The 18,707-nt window shown below is 37.1% G+C and overlaps 1 protein-coding gene across 9 annotated transcripts in view; it reads right to left on the reverse strand.

The window, feature by feature from the left end:
* LOC127871823 (uncharacterized) overlaps positions 1–18,707 on the reverse strand; it is a 64,970-nt gene that overhangs the window by 22,214 nt on the left and 24,049 nt on the right. For 6 of the 9 annotated variants that reach the window (XM_052415044.1, XM_052415048.1, XM_052415041.1 and 3 more), the window contains exons 7-10: positions 18,261–18,612; positions 13,356–13,429; positions 10,428–10,520; positions 8,913–9,675 (exon numbers count right to left, since the gene is read on the reverse strand). In XM_052415044.1, the coding sequence (XP_052271004.1) occupies positions 8,913–9,675; positions 10,428–10,520; positions 13,356–13,429; positions 18,261–18,612 (1,282 nt within the window). Of the gene's footprint in view, positions 1–819; positions 902–8,912; positions 9,676–10,427; positions 10,521–13,355; positions 13,430–18,260; positions 18,613–18,707 lie in introns of all 9 variants that reach the window. The other 3 variants (XM_052415043.1, XM_052415047.1, XM_052415042.1) reach the window with 3 other exon arrangements.

Consider the following 18,707-nt stretch of genomic DNA (forward strand, 5'->3'; position numbering starts at 1 on the left):
TAAATTAATAAAAAATATATTTTATCATGGTATTGTTGAAAACACTAAGAATCTATTATTGACATACCATAATAATAACGCTGAATACCTTCATTTTACATATTTCTGGTCTAAAGAAAATTCCAGTTCACATAGTTCACGCGATAGCGTCTATATTATATAAAGATTGTTTTACTGGCCACGAACTGACCCTGATACCTTGCGGGTTGAATGCGATGCATTAAAGTGAGGCCACGCTTCTGCTGCTGGAACGACGGGCTTGTTTAAAACTTTATACTTTTACCAGTTCAATTTCGAAAACAATTTAAAATGGTTTGGTGTCAAACGAATATCAGGATAGAGAAAAACGATACTTTTATGAACTAAAATATACTAGTACACTGTCAGAATATGAAAGTAATTACTAAATATGAGAACATAGCCTTTTAGTACGAATGCTTTAGCGCTGGCAATCCTCTGAAAATAAAAGGTGCACACACAAACTGAATTGATGTCGAGTGTTTTAGTGTAAAACTGTTCCATCTATCAAGCCTTTTATTAGAGATAAATTGTTTCATGCTGAACAAGCAGTAAAACAGTGTTACAAAGACGCGTTCATGTTTATAAGTTCTGGTGGTATTCTCAAAACAGCCAATGGACTAAATGAAGTGTATTCATTCGTGTCTAGCCGCGGGAAATTTATTTGAATTTTATTGGGCACTTACCAAGGTCAGGTAAGGTGAAAAGCTGGCTTATACAGCTATGCCGAAAAATACCACAAATTAAGCACAAACAAATGAGAAAAAGTTAATTGTGCAAAACTTAACTACAAGACAATACCTTTGCTTAGAGACAGGAGTTGTCTTGAGGTTCAGCAGGTAGCTGTGATTGTCCTCTCCATTGTTATACCCGGTCTTACTTGCTGTAGTCAGACAGCAGTAAAATGTGGGGCTCAAGTACATATCAGCAGTCAAAATGTGGGGCAAAAGTACATATCAGCAGTCAAAATGTGGGGCAAAAAATACATATCAGCAGTCAAATGTGGGGCAAAATTACATATCAGCAGTCAAAATGTGGGGCAAAAAGTACATATCAGCAGTCAAAATGTGGGGCAAAAATACATATCAGCAGTCAAATGTGGGGCAAAAGTACATATCAGCAGTCAAAATGTGGGGCCCAAGTACATATCAGCAGTCAATATGTGGGGCTCAAGTACATGTCAGTAGTCAAAATGTGGGGCAAAAGTACATATCAGCAGTCAAAATGTGGGGCAAAAGTACATATCAGCAGTCAAAATGTGGGCAAAAGTACATATCAGCAGTCTAAATGTGGGGCAAAAGTACATATGAGCAGTCAAATGTGGGGCAAAAATACATACAGCAGTCAAAATGTGGGGCAAAAGTACATATTAGTCAAAATGTGGGGTAAAAGTAAATGTCAGCAGTCAAAATGTAGGTAAAGTACTTATCAGCAGTCAAAATGTGCGGCAAAGTCAGGGCCCTTGCTACTCATTGAGGGATTGGGGCCAGGGCCCTTAGAGGGGGGAATTTCGCGTCGTTTTGGGCGAAAAGAGGAATTAAAGAAGATCTTTTCACCAACCATTCAACACTCAAAATTTAATCAAAGGTTAATAGCACGATTACAGCTGGCAACATAGGTAAAAAAGTAAACAAGAGGGCCAAGATGGCCCTAGTTTGCTCACCTGAGAGGAGTCGGTTTCATTCAATCTTTACCTAATGTCAATCTTGACCTAGATATTGACCAGACAAACATCCTGGTCAAGTTCATCATTATTGAACCAAAACTCTGGCGTAGGGAGTGTTTTTGTTTTTGTAGATTTGAAATGGTGACCTATATTTTTAGTTGACCCCCTTACCAAACATCAACTTTGCTTACAGGATTTTGTATCATATAATGAAAATTTGGACAATCTAAGGGCAACTAGAACTTTGTCACAGACGTGACGAATACCCCCACATGCCGCATTGACACATAATATTTTGCATGTCGTCTTCACAAAAAACAGCGGACACCATGCTCAATTTTTAAAACGCACTAAGTGACCCCTTGACCTAGATTTTGACCCGGAAAGGCCCATGTTCTAAACTTGGCCTTAAAATCATCTCCATAAAATTTCTGACCAAGTTTGGTGAAGATCGTATGTAAACTACTTGAATTAGAGAGCAGACACCATGCTCAATGTTAAAAAACCCACTTAAATGACCCCCGTGACCTAGTTTTAGGCCCGGAATGGCCCATGTTTCAACTTGTCCTAGAGATCATTTAGATAAAACTTGTGACCATGTTTGGTGAGGATTGGATGAAACTACTTGAAATAGAGAGCGGACAACATGGTGAGGTTTAAAACGCACTAAGATACCCCGTGACCTAGTTTTGACCCGGCCTGACCCATATTCAAAACTTGACCTAGACATCATCTAGATACAACTTCGGACCAAGTTTGGCGAAGATTGGATGAAAACTACTTGAATTAGAGAGCGGACAACATTGTGATGTTTAAAACGCACTAAGTGACCCCATGACCTTGTTTTTTGACCCGGCATGACCCATATTCAAACTTGCTCTAGACATTATCAAGATACAACTTCTGACCAATTTTTGTTAAGATTGGATAAAAACTACTTGAATTAGAAAGCGGACAACATGGTGAGGTTTAAACACACTAAGTGACCCTGTGACCTAGTTTTTGACCCGGCATGGCCCTGTTCGAACTTGACCTACACATCATCTAGTTACAACTTCTGACCAAGTGTGGTTAAGATTGGATTTAATTTACTTGAAATAGAGAGCGGACACCATGTTCAATGTGTAAAACGTACTACTACTTGAATAAGAGAGAGGACACCATGCTGAATGTTATAAAAAGGCACTAAGTGACCTAGTTTTTGAACCGGAAGGCCCATGTTTGAACTTGGCCTGAAGATCATCTAAATACAACTTCTGACCAAGTTTGATGAAGATCGTAACTATGAAAACTACTTGAATTAGAGAGCGGACAACATGCTGAATGTTTAAAACGCACTAAGTGACCCCGTGACCTAGTTTTTGACCCGGCAAGGCCCATGTTTGAACTTGGCCTTAAGATCATCTAGATACACCTTCTGACCAAGTTTGGTGAAGATCGGATGAAAACTTCTTGAATTAGAGAGCGGACAACATGCTGAATGTTTAAAACGCACTAAGTGACCCCGTGAAGTAGTTTTTGACCCGGCAAAGCCCATGGTCGAACTTGGCCTAGACATCATGTAGATACAACTTCTGACCAAGTTTGGTGAAGATCGGATGAAAACTACTTGAATTAGAGAGCAGACACTTAATACGGACCGACAGACCGACCGACCGACCAACTGACCGACAGACAAGTTCACTCCTATATACCCCGCTAAACTTCGTTTGTGGGGGTATAATAACTATGGCATCAATTATGTGATTTTGCTCATTATCAAACTTGACTGAGATCTTTCAGCAACTTTGATAAAAAAATTCTTGAGAAATGTGAATGCTAGAGTGTTTACAAACCAATGTGGACGAACTGACAGCGCACAAAGACCAATCCTAAAACCTCACCTGAGCAATCAGGTGAGCTAGAAAGTGTGTTTCACAGATCTGAGCATTTTCCAACTTGTCCAAGAAATCAATAAAACCAATGTATTGACTAAGTTTCTCGATGATTAGGCAAAATATGTGACTTCTATAGTGTTCGATCACAAGGTTTCTCTCTATATAGTCACATGAGGAAAACTGCCCCACCCCCCTGGCAGCCTATTTATTTACCCATCAGGACCATTTGCAAACTCATCTGAGATATATATAAAACCAATCTTTTCACCAAGTTTCATGATGATTGGGCAAAAAATGTGACTTCTAGAGTGTTCACAATTTTTTTTCACTATATAAATATAAGAAAACTGCCCCCCCCCCGGCAGCCATGTTATTCAACTGACCGGAACCATTTTCCAACTCAACTCTCGTATCAAGGAAACAAATGTTCTGACCAAATTTCACGAAAATTTGGCAAAAATGTGACTTCTAGAGTGTTCACATGTTTTAACTATACACTTATAGAGAAAAATGCCCCGCCCACTGGCGGCCATGTTTTTTCAACGATTTGGACCATTTTCGAACTCGTTTGACATATCAATAAAACCAATGTTTTAATTAACTTTCATGATGATTGGGCCAAAATTGTGGACTTCTAGAGTGTTTACAAGGTTTCTCTTTAGCCATTTAAGGAAAACTGCCCCGCCCACTGGCGGCTATGTTTTTCAACAGACTGGAACCACTTTTGAACACAACCAACATATCATTACTACAGACATTTAGACAAAGTTACATGAAGATTGGGCATTAAATGTGACTTCTACAGTGTTTACAAGCTTTTTCTTTTTTTTTGACCTAGTGACCTAGTTTTTGACCCAGCATTACCCAGTTTCGAACTCGAGTGAGATATCATTGGGACAAATCTTCTGACCAAGTTTCATGAAGATCAGACAATAAATGTGGCCTCTAGAGTGTTTACAAACAAATGCGGACGGACGGACGACGGACAAAGACCGGTCATAAAAGCTCAACTGAGCAAACAGGTGAGCTAAAAACAAGAGCTATCACCATAGGATGAAATATGCCCCCTATAAACGCTTTGAAAGATTTATAGCATTTTTGAAACCTAAGCGCAGATTTCAAAACCTAAGCGCAGACCCTAAGTTCAAGGTCAAGGTCACAGTGGTAAATAATTTTGTGCGTATGGAAAGGCCTTGTCCATATACACATGCATACCTAAGTTTATATCTCAAGGGACATAGAAGTTATGAGCATTTTTCGAAACCTAAACGCAGATTTTGAAACCTAAACGCTGACCCTAAGTTCAAGGTCACAGGGGTAAAAAATGTGTGCGTATGGAAAGGCCTTGTCCATATACACATGCATACCAAAAATGAAGGTTATATCTCAAGGGACATAGAAGTTATGAGCATTTTTCGAAACCTTAACGCAAAGTGTGATGGAAAGACAGTCAGACAGACAGACAGATGGACAGTCCGATCACTATATGCCCCTTTTCTTCGAAAGGGGGCATAAAAACATCCAAGCTCGATTAACAATTAACACATAAATGACACAACTACACTGTATAATTATGAAAACATTAATCATCAAAGGGGAGTAACTACTGTCAACTTAAATGCAATATTTAGAAGAGTTGTCTCGCATGTTACATGACCTTAATTCATGATAGTTTACAAGCCTTTTTACTATATAAATATAAGGAAAAACCACCTCACCCTGGCAACCGTGTTTTTCAATGGACCGGAACCATTTTCAAACTTAACTCACGTATCTAGGAAACAAAAGTTCTGACAAAATTTTATGAAAATTGGGCAAAAAAGGTGACTTCTAGAGTGTTCACATGTTTTCACTATATACATATAGAGAAAAATGCCCCGCCCAATGGCGGCCATGTTTTTTCTCCGATCTGGACCATTTTCAAAATCGTCCGAGAAATCAATGAAACAATGTTTTGACCAACTTTCATGATGATTAAGCAAAAAATTGTGACTTCCAGAGTGTTTTCAAGGTTTCTCCAAAGCCAATAAGGAAAACTGCCCCGCCCACTGGCGGCCATGTTTTTCAACGGACCGGAACCACTTTTGAACTCAACCAACATATCATTAAGACAAACATTTTGACAAAGTTACATGAAGATTGGGCATGAAATGTGACTTCTACAGTGTTAACAATTTTTTTCATTTTTTTGACCAAGTGACCTAGTTTTTGACCCGGCATGACCCAGTTTCGAACTCGACCGAGATTTCATTAGGACGAAGCTTCTGACCAAGTTTAATGAAGATCGGATAATAAATGTGGCCTCTAGAGTGTTTACGAACAAATGTTAACGGACGGACGTACGACGGACAAAGACCGGTCACAAAAGCTCACCTAAGCAATCAGGTGAGCTAAAAAAATATATAAAAAATTTTTGGAGGGGGGTATTTTAAGCTGAAATAGGGAAAAAAAAGTATACTATTTTAAGGGGGGAATGGGGCTCCAAAAACAGCCAAACAAGGGCCCTGAAAGTATATACCACTACGTAACCAGCAGGGTTGTCATTATGATTATAAACAAAGGATTATTTTGGAATAGTACCGATTCGGCTGGGGGGTAAAGGGAGCCGAAAACGAATTCTAGACATTTAAGGGACAAAATACTGCTATTCTCAGAGCATAAAAAGTTTAAAATGAGGTCTAAAAAGAATAGAAAATTTTAAGATTTTCACATTTTTAGTATACTGTACAATGTGAAAACATATTATATTGATAGATCTTTGCATGTTCCAATTCTATCCATTACTCAATAATCCAGTATTATTGTGATTTCTTTTTTTCAAAACCAAATTACGGCCAATATTGACGATGAATGTCATACGCAATTTAACGCAAGTGCATATACAAATTGAATTATGGGATTGGGGAATTCCCATTGAACATGCGTGAATCAGGTGACGTGATTTGAGAGCATTGAGAACCGTTAATATTTAGGCCTAGTAATAACGACAAATCAACGACTCAATCTAAACTGTTACATGTGCCTCCTTTCAGTAAAGTTTTGCGAAAGTGAAAGTGAATTTCTGAGAATAAAAACGCGTCTTTCTTTAAATTTTACCAAGTAATTTTCATTCCGGATCGTGATATAACTTGTCAGGTCATTCATGCATGTAGACCTATATGTATGCATAGTTTGGCAATCTCAAAACACGTTATTTACATACTTATTACATTATGTTTTATGACCATTTGTATAAAAAAATGGATTATTTAATTGAAGTATTTTCAAATGCCTATAATTATATGTGTTATCCTAAATCATTTTTAGATTTCATTATTCACGGAAAATCAAGAAAATTCTAGCAACAGAGACACATTTCTCGTGTTTTTCATGTACAGATGAAAATCATGCCAAAATTAGACTTCACATATAACATAACGTCATTCTTCTTCTGGGAAAGCGTGGACTTGAATATTTAGATGCTGAATAACAACTTCGTAGCACTTATATCTTTTATTTTGGTAGAAAATCGAAGATTATTTTTTAATATGTGGAAACGTTTTCTCTCACTAAATAAACTAGTTAATTACGCTCTACAGTGCTACAATCGTTGAGATACGGTCAGTAATAATCTGTGAAATGTACAGCTATTTGATACAGTTTCACGTGGGGTCGGCATGTATTTGGCTGCCTGAGCGCTGATTGGTTGACGTGCTTACCAAGAAGAATTTGATTGACAGCTGGAAAAATCAATATTGGCCACTCGCTGAGAAATTCATTGAAAACAGTAGCTCTTAGGCGGAGTTAATGGACTGACTGAATGACCAGGCGTCGCTCTAATATACAATGTACTATGGTTATTCCTCGTCAATTATTGTCAGTTTGCATGATCAAAACATCCGATCGCAATTTTAAAGATTCTGGAAAAACAACTGATTTTCTGGCTATTTTAACCAATGAATTCGATCGGCAATCATTTAATAATGACAACCCTGAACCAGCAATCAAAATGTGTGGCAAAAGTACATGTCAGCAGTCAAAATGTTGGGAAAAAGTAAATATCAGCAGTCAAAATGTGGGGCAAAAGTAGATATCAGCATTCAAAATGTGGGAAACAAGTAAATGTCAGTAGTCGTAATGTGGGGCAAAAGTAGATATCAGCATTCAAAATGTGGGAAACAAGTAAATGTCAGTAGTCAAAATGTGGGGCAAAAGTAGATATCAGCATTCAAAATGTGGGAAACAAGTAAATGTCAGTAGTCAAAATGTGGGGCAAAAATAAATATCAGCAGTCAAAATGTGGAAGGAAAAGTTCATGTCAGCATTCAAAAGGTGGTGCAAAAGAAAATATCAGCAGTCAAAATGTGGAAGGAAAAGTATGTGTGAGCATTCAAAATGTGGGAAACTTGTACATGTCAGCAGTCAAAATTTGGGGCAAAAGTACATGTCAGCAGTCAAAATGTGGGGGAAAATTACATGTCAGCAGTCAAAATGTGGGAAACAAGTACATGTCAGCATTCAAAATGTGGGAAACAAGCACATGTCAGCAGTCAAAATGTGGGGCAAAAGTACATGTCAGCATTAAAAACTTGGGGCAAAAGTACATGTCAGCAGTCAAAATGTGGAAAAAAGTACATGTCGGCAGTAAAAATGTGGGGCAAAAGTACATTTCAGCAGTCAAAATGTGGCGGAAAAGCTGTAAGTATTCAACATGTCGGAAAAAGTACATGTCAGCAGTCAAAATGTGGGGCAAAATTACATGTCAGCAGTCAAAATGTGGGGCAAAAGTAAAATGTAAGCAGTCAAAATGTGGTGCAAAAGTACATGTATAACATATTTAGCACAACATAAACATTGAGGCAATTACTGTAACCAACAAGAGCACCCCATAACGGGTGCCAACGCTCGGCTGCGGGTGCAGTTTTGAATTAATGAAAGCTTGTCAGAATTGTTGTCAGTGACCTTGACCTTTGACCTAGTGACCCAAAAATGGGTGCGACGTGTAGAACTCATCAAGGTGCATCTACATATGAAGTTTCAAAGTTGAAGGTGGAAGCACTTTGATTTTAGAGCAAAAGGTCAAGGTTTTCGCCGGCGGACAGCAGACGACAAGACGAGCTGGCTATGTCAATAACTGAGGTTTGCTCAGAAAACGCAGAGCTAAAAATGTAAAAATTAAACAGGTTATAATAAAAACTAAATAGTGGAGCAATAATGTCATTATGATCTTTTATTTAAATTTGAAAAACTTGACAAGCAATTACATTAACAGACACGATAAGCATTTAAGTCCAACTGCTATGAGGCGTTATTTTGTGTCTTTTTTCATGAATTTAGCTAGAAATGAAACAAACTGCTTCAAAAATTCTCACCACTATCAAAATCACCGAGTGGCCTGCATTTCTTATACGGCGGTTCAGCAGTGTCCAGCCATCTCTGTGTGTTATTTGTCCGGGTTTGCAGAGGTGACCGCAGAGGCACGTATCGCTTCCTTTTGTTCTTGCTTGGTGGCGAAACCATGGCATTGTTTCCATGACAACAGGCCTGATTTACAGTCACACTTGTCATCTTGTTGGTGCAGCATGCATTTCCAGCGCTAGACTGAGATGCGCAATGCTGGGGCTGAGAGCTGGTGATGCAAGGAACAGCGGAAGAAACTCTGTAGGATTTGACGACTGTCTGACGTTTCAGATTGGCTATTGACCGAGGCTGCACGATATTGATCCGAATACTTCTGATATTGGCAGTAGCTGGTTTGAGATCACGTGTGTGCGAAAAGTTGTGGGAAACTGGGGTAACTCCTGCTACTCTCTTTGGAGTTGATGCCACCTGGGACGGTGGGACAACCCTATAGTATGACGAGTATGATGGTCGTTTATTCTCATCCTTAGAAGTCATTTCATTGGAGCTGCCTCTAGAACGAACAGGTGACTGCATTTGTGAATAGATTGAGTATGGTTCTAGTCCTGATATCGAGAACTGGTTCTGAAGGCTTGTTTGTGCACCTGTACCTGACAAGCCCAACTTTGGTTTTGTCTCCAACACATTTTCTGGTGACACAATCTGCATCTCCTTGCATTTAGGTGTGTCGCCATCGCCAGATAGGTTTAGTTTGCTCGCTGAGTGCCAGATACCCTAAACAGGCAACATTTACAGGTGGCAGTTTTTAAATACATTAAAAAGTCATGGTTGTAAATAATATCTCATCAAAAAAGTAATTTTTTACAAAAAATATTTTTACAAAAAACATACCACTGAAGGTGTATTTTAAGTTATTATTATGTAACTCTAATATTAAATGCATTGTTAATTCAAAGCATACATGCTGGTGTTGTTTTGTAACACTTAAAACATGTACTTATATTTTACTTCATAAATGTTGAAGAATCCATTACATTTTTTTGCCCTGTTTGGAAAAGTATCAGTACCAGCCCGAATGGGGTAATTTGCGTTGTGAACTTTAGATTCGGAAATAGCGTTTATTTGAAGCTAACAAATGCTTTAAAATTGATTACTGTGTTGTAAAGTTGTCAAAATTACATAAACTTTGGTAAAAGCCAGAGAGCTGCATAGGGAAATTAATTAAATGTTGCATTTTATTTACTTTTTTTTCAAACCTTTAAAATTGGGATTTTTTTCGACAGCAATTGATTTTAAAGGAAAAAAAAATCCCATTGGGAAACAGCTGTTTTCCGGTAATTTATAAAGAAGAAATTGAGTTAATCAACAACTTACATTTTCCTAGAGACTTTTTATACAATGAAAATGAGTAAACATTTCAACATTATAAAAAAGAAGGGACCCACAATCAAAGTGGGAAACCACTACACTAAAGATCATTGGAAGATTTCATAGAAAACTACGGTATTCAGTGACTCAATACACACCCTGAGTGGTGGGCTGTTCAGCATGTCCCTCTGTGGACTGGAGAGGTCAAACCCCGCCTCACCCTCCTCCGTGGATGCCGACACACACTCCTTCTGGGAACAATAAACAACAAAAGTCAATGCCTTGTTCCTTCTATAGTATGTTCATTATAAGCCATCTCTCACTCAGACAAATTATTTTAAGGGCCTTTTCACAGATTTTGGCATGTATTGAAGTTTTTCATTAAATGCTTTATATTGATAAATGTAAACATTGGATCTAAAAAGCTCCAGTAAAACAACTAGAATATAATTAAAGAAAAAACAAGAGGGCCTGAAAGGCCCAAAGTCGCTAACCTGAGATTCAAAGGAACTGACCTGTTCTTTGCAACCCAAGATGTCATTAGAAAAAATGTTCTTACCAACTTTCATGAATAGTCAACACCCTGGAGGCCACGTTTTCCAACAGACTGGATACATTTTCGTGTGCATTCAAAATATAAACAAATATTCCGACCAAGTTTCATGAAGATTGGTCAAAACATGTGACTTAAAGAGTGTTAACAAGTTTTTACAATAGCCTTATAAGGAAAAATGCCCCGCCCCCTGGTGGCCATGTTTTTCAACCAACTGAAACAATGTTTAAACTCATCCAATATATCATTGGGACAATTCTTGTGACCAAGTTTCATGAAGATCAGACAATAAATGTGGCCTCTAGAGTGTAAACAAGGTTTTTCTACAGCCATATAGCCATATTAGGAAAAATGCACCACCCATTGGTGCCCATGTTTTTCAAACAACCGGAACTATTTTTCAACTCTTCTAAGATATCATTGGGACAAATCTTCTGACCAGGTTTCATGATGATCCGCCAATAAATGTGGCCTCTAGAGTGTTAACAAGGTTTTACTATAGCCATATAAGGAAAAATGCCCCACTCCTTGGTGGACATGTTTTTCAACCAACACAAACCATTTCCAAACTCGTCCAAGATATAATTAGGATGAATCTTCTGACCAAGTTTCATGAAGATCGAACAATAAATGTGGCCTCTAGAGTGTTATCAAGGTTTTACTCAAGCCATATATAGCCATATAAGAAAAAATGCCCCGCCCCCAGGTGGCCATGTTTTTCAAGCAACCGGAAACATTTTCCAAGATATCATTGGGACAAATCTTCTGACCAAGTTGCATGATGATCAGACAATAAATGTGGACTCTAGAGTGTTAACAAGGTTTTACTATAGCCATATAAGAAAAAATGCCCTGCCTATTTGGAGGCCATGATTTTCAACCAACCGGAACCGTTTTCAGAATTATCCAAGATATCATTGGCACAAATCTTCTGACCAAGTTTCATGAAGATCGGACAATAAATGTGGCCTCTTAGAGTGTTAACAAGGCAAATGTTGATGCTGACATAAGGCGATCACAAAAGCTCACAGTGATCACGTTGTGCTCAGGTGAGCTAAAAAAAAGTAGCCTTCAACTGGGCTCGAACCACTGACCCCTGGAGTAAAGGTTTATCACTTAAAACCACTCAGCCATCATTGCTCATACATTTTATACATTATATAAGCAATCCATGTAGTATCACAACATATAACGACAACAACAGAGCTCTCCTAAATATTCAATTGTTTCGCGTTGCAACGCTTTATAATATTCAGGTTTTTAAATCATCAAAAGATGAATATAATTGATATTTTACAGCACGGTCAATGTTCAGTATTGCTGTTTCCACACAAATATCATAACTACAAAGAAAAGCGAATCTGAAACAATATTTTTTAATTTGTCAATTAACCAAAACGTTAAGGTCCCTTTAATTCGTGCAGTGTTCACTATGCCCATTTCACTGATCTTACCCACGGCTTTTAATTGCACTATGACAGTTGTTTACTAAAATATAAGGAGAACCTGCAAAGTTCCTTCAAAATGCTGTCAAAAAGTCTGAACATATCAACAATTAATAATTTACAACAATTCTTCAATTTTTCACTGAAATCTGATAAATTTGATATTAATCTGTTGCAGAGAGGGAAAGGATTATCAGACGTTTTTAAAAATGGTAACCTGTGTCAGTTTTCACTTACAAGTTCTTAGATTTAAGAATATACAATAAACTTAGCATAAATCATAGCAAACATTTGAAAACAAACATCCTTCTTATTACTTGTACACAAACATGACAATTAATAGTTAAGCACAAGTATTTAAATATAGAATTTTTTTTCCAAGGATTGAGTGTTAAAGATTTGTTTAACAACAGCATATATATATACTACAGTCCAATAAGTAAATAAGCCTCATTTTGGGGAAATGGGGCTTAATGCATGTGCTTTAAGTATTGTCCCAGATTGGTCTGTGCAGTCTACACAGGCTTATCAGAGATGACACTGTCCTTCTAGACTAGATTATCACTAAGAAGAGACTTCATTAAAAAAAACCACACACACCAAAAAGTTCAGTGTCACCCCAGATTGGCCTGTGCAGAGAGGTTTATCTGGGAATTCTTTTTACACACATACGGGTACATTAAACCCAGTTTACACACATACGGGTACATTAAACCCAGTTTACACACATACAGGTACATTAAACCCAGTTTTTACACACATAGGGGTACATTAAACCCAGTTTTTACACACACATACAGGTACATTAAACCCAGTTTTTACACACATACAGGTACATTAAACCCAGTTTACACACATACAGGTACATTAAACCCAGTTTACACACATACAGGTACATTAAACCCAGTTTACACACATACGGGTACATTAAACCCAGTTTTTACACACATAGGGGTACATTAAACCCAGTTTACACACATACAGGTACATTAAACCCAGTTTACACACATACAAAGAAAATTAAACCCAGTTTACACACATACAGGTACATTTAACCCAGTTTTTCTCAAAGCAAGACGAATGCTTACCATGAAAGAAGGCGAGACATTTTTCAGGTGTTCACAGTCCTTGTACAGCCCATGTTCTACAAGACTATCTATGTCTGCAACATTAAAAAACATGTCTTTAAACACAAGAGCTTTGACATGGGAACAACAACAGGCCCCTCAAAGATAGTGTGTTTGAACACAACTACTGTGGCCTTGGAAAATTTGAAGTCCATATTTTTGATGTTTCTCTGACCACTATATTCTACTTATAGCCATTTTTAAATAGTAAACTTCTTACTATTAACAAAAATTATGAATTAATTTTTAAGTGTCATGTTATTTCTAAAATTCTAGATTTCATTTTAGAATTGAATAGTTTTTTATGCATTTCATTGGTATATGAACTGTGGGGGAAAATTACGAGTAACTATCATAAATGCTGACAGTGTAGATGCATACATTCCCCTTTATATTCTAGATAGTTCAATTATCCAAGCAATGCATAGAAATACTATTCAATTATTCCAATTACAACACAAAAAGGATATTAGCTAAGGAAACAATCTTACGAACAACTTTTGGTTTCCAATCTTAAAATGGCATATAATTGGCTTTTGCGCTAAGCTATAACATCGTTCGGTCATTGATGAATATCACACTACATCATTAAGTTTTTCGCAACAAATATTATTTTGCCACATGTTCATGACAAGGGAGATCATGATGGCCCTGTATCGCTCCACTGTTTTTTTATGCGAAAAAAACGTGCAATGCGCATGGATTGAAATGTACTTAAGCATGTGACTTTCTCTTTCTATCCCTCGTCCCACTGGGCGCTTAAAAGTTGGGTGAGCTTTTTTATATATGGAAAGAGTTACTTCCGTGTTAACTAAACAGACTAAAAAGCCCGGGAATTGTTGCACAGGTCCTTTGCTTATAACGTAGGTACATTTATCTCTCCAAAAGATATTGTCGTTCTTTCTATTTCACATATTTTTAGATGCTGAAGATTAAATCTACGCATTTAATTTGAAACAGATTCACAAGACCCATAGGAATCAAAATGCCTTAACCCTTTACCAAACGACACATTTTGGACTTTCTCAATTTGAAAGAGGTTGCACTGACGACAATTAAATTGTAATGGAATATGAAGGAAGATCAGGTAGGGTAGAAATAATTGTGATAAAAGGAGAAATTGCTCATCTTGAGCAATTTCTCCTTTTAGCACAATTATTTATAAAGTTGTCAGCTACAAAACCGTAAAATCCTGTTAGTGTTTGGTAAAGGGTTAATAATCTCTGGTTCCTTCTAAAGAGCCTTCACACATTTATAACAAATACAATAGTAGCATTTTTCTTTGTAAAGAATCATCTCAAAATATAATTAACAACCCACACATCCCTAAGACCAACAGGCCTGAGAATATTACGATAATCTAAAGATTATTTCTTTATATTTATAAATGTATTTAATTAAGTAATACATTTGACTTCTAAGATCAATTTATAACTTATTTTAAGAAAATTATAAAATGGTCAGAAATATATATGGATCGTTGAGCAATTGACAATCATATCCACAATTCATGAGTTACGATTCACAAATGGAACAATGAATCATTATTTATTAAAAAGCAGCATATACGATAGTTAAGAACATTGCACTTCATTAATTCAAACACCTATTGCGCCGCTTTGAAGCCATATATTTGACCTTTGACCTTGAAGGACAACCTTGACCTTTCACCACTCAAAATGTGCAGCTCCATGAGATACACATGCATGCCAAATATCAAGTTGCTATCTTCAATTTTGCAAAAGTTATGACAATGGTTACAGTTTTGGGACACACACAACGAATGACTGACTGACTGACACAGTGACAGACAGACAGGCCAAAAACAATATGCCCCCGATCAACCCATGCGAAAGACAAAAAAAATCTTACTGGTTATGAGGTCCGATAACTTTTAAAATTCACCGGACCTCACCGCATTTTACCGGACTTAAAATATTCTGCTTTAAACAAACAATAAAAAATACATTGTATAGTTAGTTATCGTTATGACGTTCAAATCTAAATACAATAAAATAACAACAAAATGCAAGCCCGTTCAGTCAGCGCTTCTGGCCGTAAATTATGCCCAACATCGGCAGTATTACGTCCTTTTAACAAATTGCGGAAGGCACTCTGACGTCCGATATTCCGCACTCATAATGTTGTATAATATCGAGTAATAGTCACATTACACAGCCATGTATGCTGACACAGATGCACTACGAAAACTTCTAGGGTAACTTTCCAGTCGCCAAAGCGTCCAATCGGTAACAAGAATGTGTATCATAAGGGCAGGGTTAACTGGCGATCATTATTTTTTATTGACGTTAGTCTTGAAGTTAGCATTTATCGCAGATTGATTTACAAAGAATCACTTTTTAAAAATGTGTGCGATATCCAATGGTCCGATAACTTTTAAAATTCACCGGACCTCACCGCATTTTACCGGACTTAAAATATTCTGCTTTAAACAAACAATAAAAAATACATTGTATAGTTAGTTATCGTTATGACGTTCAAATCTAAATACAATAAAATAACAACAAAATGCAAGCCCGTTCAGTCAGCGCTTCTGGCCGTAAATTATGCCCAACATCGGCAGTATTACGTCCTTTTAACAAATTGCGGAAGGCACTCTGACCTCGATATTCCGCACTCATAATGTTGTATAATATCGAGTAATAGTCACATTACACAGCCATGTATGCTAACACAGATGCACTACGAAAACTTCTAGGGTAACTTTCCAGTCGCCAAAGCGTCCAATCGGTAACAAGAATGTGTATCATAAGGGCAGGGTTAACTGGCGATCATTATTTTTGATTGACGTTAGTCTTGAAGTTAGCATTTATCGCAGATTGATTTACAAAGAATCACTTTTTAAAAATGTGTGCAATATCCAATGGTAATAAAACAGTACATGAAAGACAGTGTCGGGTATCATCGCACCTTTTTACCACAAACAATTACTTTAACAATTATTGTTCCTTATGGGAAATTAAATGCAAATGGTTAGCAATTGATAACTTATGGCGAGTAAGTTGTAAAACAATACCCGTTACAAATTGCATGCGGTAACAGTTTAAGTATATTTCATCATGTCCATTTTTAGAACTGAATAACACATTTTTTCTACAGCCACGTGATAATATTATTGAAGTCCCTTTGTACGCATCTGCACCATTCACTACACATGATGCCATGTAAAACCCGTGTTTTAATAAGAGCGCAACATTTTTGCTGACAGTTGAGTTCCACGCATGGAAAGCGTGAGTGTCAAAACAGACCATGTGCTGTAACTATATATAGACGTGCAACTCAGTACATGTAGTATTTTAAAATGAAACAAGAGATGTGTTTGTCAGAAATACAATGCCCCCTAATGCACCGCTTTTGTTTTTTTGACCTTTGACCTTGAAGGATGACCTTGACCTTTCACCACTCAAAATGTGCAGGTCCATGAGATACACATGCATGCCAAATATCAAGTTGCTATGTTTAATATTTCAAAAGTTATTGCAAAACTTTACTATATAAAAGTTTTAAATTTTCAACCTTTGACCTTCAAGGATGACCTTGACCTTTCACCACTCAAACTGTGCAGCTCCATGAGATACACATGCATGCCAAATATCAAGTTGCTATGTTCAATATTTCAAAAGTTATTGCAAAACTTTACTATATTAAATATTTAAAATTGTTACCTTTGACCTTGAAGGATGACCTTGACCTTTCACAACTCAAAATTTGCAGGTCCATGAGATACACATGCTTGCCAAATATCAAGTTGCTATGTTCAATATTTCAAAAGTTATTGCAAAACTTGACTTTGTTAAAGTTTTAAATTTTTTACATTTCACCTTGAAGCATGACCTTGACCTTTCACCACTCAAAATGTGCAGCTCCTTGAGATACATATCCATGCCAAATATCAAGCTGCTATGTTCAATATTTCAAAGGTTATTGCAAAACTTTACTATATTAATTTTTTTAATTTTTGACCTTTGACCTTGAAGGATGAACTTGACCTTGACTTTCCACCTCTCAAAATGTGCAGCTCCATGAGATACACACGCATGTCAAATATCATGTTGCTATGTTCAATATTTCAAAAGTTATTGCAAGACTTTACTGAAAGGTTAAAGTTTTGGGACAGAATGACAGACAGGCCAAAACAAATTCCCCGATCTATCGATCCGGGGGCATAAAAATACAATGGCATTAATGCACACAATGGGATATTATTGACACATTGAAACTATAGACAAAATACGTAAATGTACGAATAATAAATTAAATTAAAGTCGCTCATTGATTGGTCGTTATTACCAAATATGACCAGTGAATATGAATATGCTCGCACATTGCGTCACTTGATTAACGCATGTTAAATGGGAATGATCCCATCCAAAAATTCACTTTTCATAAGCGCTTGCGTAAAATGGCGGATGTTTGTGTTTATAAAATTCTTAAACACATTAGCATCAATACTGGTTATATTTTGGTTTTGAACATTGAAATCAGTATTTGTTCATATTCTAAGTTTGTTTTCATTTTTTTACCAAAACACACAATTTATTTATGGTCGGACACATGGTCCGACAATGTCGGGAATAATACAGGACCTAAGCAAATTTTTAGCGAAAATGTCCGAGGTCCGATGTCTTTCGCATGGGTTGCCCTCGATCTTTCATGTTGTAATGTTGTAATTTTTATTTTATTTTTGACTTGCTCTAACAGTTTTGGCTAAATTCCCTGAATTTTATACGATTTTCAATTTTAATGATTTTTCTCCTTAATAGGAATTTGTGTTCTTTTCAATTCAGTGGTCCCCTTGAAAAGGGGGAAAAGAGTAAGGTAAAAATAATTAAATTTATGTCTAACCATTGAACTGGTTGTCCTCATCAAACAGCGACTGGCTCTCCAGCTTGATCCCTGACTCCTGGGACTCCCCCAGCCCCTCAGAATAACCCTTGACCCCTGAAGACAAGCCAATCGTATTGAAGCCCTGACTAGACCAGTTGGAATCTTCAAGAATTGCGTCCTCTTGCAGATCCTCGTTTCCTGAGCTGCAGTATATCAGCGGTGCTGCTTGGTTGATCCCTTGGTTGTAGATATATGGTGACAGTGGGTACACGTGTACTATGTTGTCAGTGGTGGAGTCCACAGTAGGGGAGGAAATCTTGTCGCGTTGATTGTTAATGTTACCACTCAGAAGGTTGGAGGGGTCCATCAGCTGTGAAATGTTAGTTCAGTTAGGTATAAACGTTTGGAAAAAAATGTAAAATTCAGTGTTTGGTGGCACAAAAAAGGTTTTAAATAGACTGCACT

Source organism: Dreissena polymorpha, chromosome 3 (genome assembly GCF_020536995.1).
Source record: "Dreissena polymorpha isolate Duluth1 chromosome 3, UMN_Dpol_1.0, whole genome shotgun sequence".
Classification (NCBI taxonomy): Eukaryota; Metazoa; Mollusca; class Bivalvia; order Myida; family Dreissenidae; genus Dreissena; species Dreissena polymorpha.